This window comes from Myripristis murdjan, chromosome 11, assembly GCF_902150065.1.
Source record: "Myripristis murdjan chromosome 11, fMyrMur1.1, whole genome shotgun sequence".
NCBI classification, from domain to species: domain Eukaryota; kingdom Metazoa; phylum Chordata; class Actinopteri; order Holocentriformes; family Holocentridae; genus Myripristis; species Myripristis murdjan.
Window position 1 is genome coordinate 1,348,759 of NC_043990.1, and position 2,500 is coordinate 1,351,258.

The following is a 2,500-nucleotide window of genomic DNA, read 5'->3' on the forward strand; positions in this document are numbered from 1 at the left end:
CGGTAAAATGTCCCGCAGCAGAAGTGACGCTAAAACACTTAAAGTCAGTAAAGATCTCGATTTTTTTCATACTGTTCACACACATGTAGCAATTTTTGTATACTTTAAACTTATCACATATATCTTTTTATCTTTTAATTTCATTTTTTAATCCAATTTTTTGAACTAACTTTTTTTTTTTACTTTTGTCCTGCAAAACTTCAGGAATAGCACAGAGTTATAAAAACTGTCAAATAATAAAATAAAATAAAATAAAAATAAATAAAATATTTAAAAAAAAAACCAAAAAAAAAAAAAACACACACACAAGGAACCACACAATTTTTTAAAAATAAAGTTTTTTTTAACATTAACTTTTGTCCTGTAAAAATGAAAGGATCAGCATGGCTTCATCAAAATTGTCAAAAATAAATAAATAAATAAATAAATAAATAAATAAATAAACAAATAAATGAATAAATAGATAAAATAAAATAAAATAAAATAAACAAAAAACACAATAACAATTTGTAACTGAATCAATTTTTCTACGTCCTCATTGGTCACAATGCAGCTGTCACCTTTACTATCTGTGTTTCTGTGAGAGTGTATATTTGTGTGTGTGTGTATATATTTGTGTGCGTGTGTGTATGTGTGTGTGTGTGTGTGTGTGTGTCTCACCGGCGGGGGCTTGGCCACCACACAGCAGCCCATCTTGTGCCAGAACTCGCTCATGCCGAGCCTCCGCCTCTCCAGCGCCCGGCTGCTCTCTGCCGCCGCCCTGCAGGCCGGGGAGGGAAGTGCAGCTGCTGAGACGGGGGGGAAGTCCTGAGGCATCCAGCCACCGCCGCCCGGAAAAGACAAACCCAAACAGCACGAAGCGTCCCGACGGAGAGACCGAGCAGGAAGGACGGGAGCTCCTCGGGACGCCGGCAGCCACCGGGCCGAACAACAAACAAAAATAAACGGGAAAACGTAAAATCCAGCGAGTCCTGCAGGTGGAGGCGGGAAGACGTCAGGTGGTTTCCCTCAGATACACAATCCAGAAACCCGGCGTTCAGACAGGATACACACTTTTACTTTTTAAAATCCAAAATGTGGTTTTCCAAAGTGACTGCAGCTTCGGCCTCGACCTGCGGAGACACAGAGGGAGGAGGTTAATATTTTTTATTCTCTTTTACATTTTCATCTTTTTCCTTTCTCTGGGTTTGATGGATTCTCTCCTGGTTTTTTACTTTTTTCTGTTTCTGCTCCTGAGTTCCCTGCACTGCTCGCTCCGTCCTGCCGCCTCGCCTCACTTTCCCTCTGGGGATTAAAAAGAAAAAGTGTCTGAGAATCAAACAGGAGTTGCTTCATGTCTCTGGGAGGAAATGAGGAAACTCCTCGTCGCCCCTCCCTCCCTGCCAGCTTGAGAAACCAGCGGCTTGCGTAAGTTCAGGTTTCATCACCAACAACACAAAACACGTCGACGTGCCGATGCCTCACCAAACAAAAATCTGGTTTTGATGTCAAACCGTTTGTTTCTGAGCGGCTCCACCCGAAACGAGGCTCCTTTATAATGTCGTCACAGTGACTCGTGCAATAATCATCACGTCTGTCTTGACAGATCAATACTAGGCCTTGTTATTGATATTAATTATTACTACAGTGATGATACCAACCCTGTATGACCCCTGGCATCTTAAAGCATTTAACGCTCAGAAACCTTTAAAAGCGTGGAGAAGCAGGCGACTCGCAAACTCACAAAATATTACGGGAGAAACAGGGGAAAAAAACAGTGAAAAAAGTAAAACAAAATGGCAAGAAAATTACTGCAAAATTATTAAAAAAATTAAAAAATTAAAAATGAATTCAAATTATAAACAAATAAAATAAAAAATTTAAATAAATTAAAATAAAATAAACAATGTAAATGAGATATCATTGAATAAGTAAATAAATAAAAAATAAAAATTAAGATAAAAAATAAACTTACACCAAAACTACAATAAACAAACAAACAAACAAACAAACAAATCAATAAATCAATAAACGAGTGGAGCTGCAGGTGAAAGTTTCCGTGTCGGTTAATGATTAATTTTAAAAAATCCTGTTTTTCTTCCTGGACTTCGCTCTGATAGCCAATCAGCTCGCTGCCTGCTGGGGTGTGTGTGTGTGTGTGTGTGTGTGTGTGTGTGTGTGTGTGTGTGTGTGTGTGTGTGTGTTGCAGTGGACTCTGGGCAGGCGGCCTGCACTCTGATTACAGCGCCTCATAACGACCTGGACTCCCTCCAACAGCACACTTTATCATGAGTGTGTGTGTGTGTGTGTGTGTGTGTGTGTGTGTGTGTGTGTGTGTGTGTGTAAGACAAGGAGGAAACTTGGAGGAATGCTTGTATGCTGGGGGATTGTTCCAACACATACTGGTACACATGTACAAACACACACACACACACACACACACACACACACACACATACCAGTGTGCATACACATACACACAAGTATGAACATGCACTTGCACACATAAACACACCTTTCA

The 2,500-nt window shown here is 40.0% G+C and overlaps 1 protein-coding gene across 2 annotated transcripts in view; it reads right to left on the minus strand.

Moving 5' to 3' along the window:
* Positions 1–2,500, minus strand: part of cdc42se1 (CDC42 small effector 1) — a 32,779-nt gene that overhangs the window by 16,014 nt on the left and 14,265 nt on the right. The window contains exons 2-3 of one of the 2 annotated variants that reach the window (XM_030063720.1): positions 1,215–1,284; positions 661–1,112 (exon numbers count right to left, since the gene is read on the minus strand). In XM_030063720.1, the coding sequence (XP_029919580.1) occupies positions 661–816 (156 nt within the window). In that variant the 5' untranslated portion in view covers positions 817–1,112; positions 1,215–1,284. The remainder of the gene's footprint in view (positions 1–660; positions 1,113–1,214; positions 1,285–2,500) is intronic. The other variant, XM_030063719.1, reaches the window with a different exon arrangement.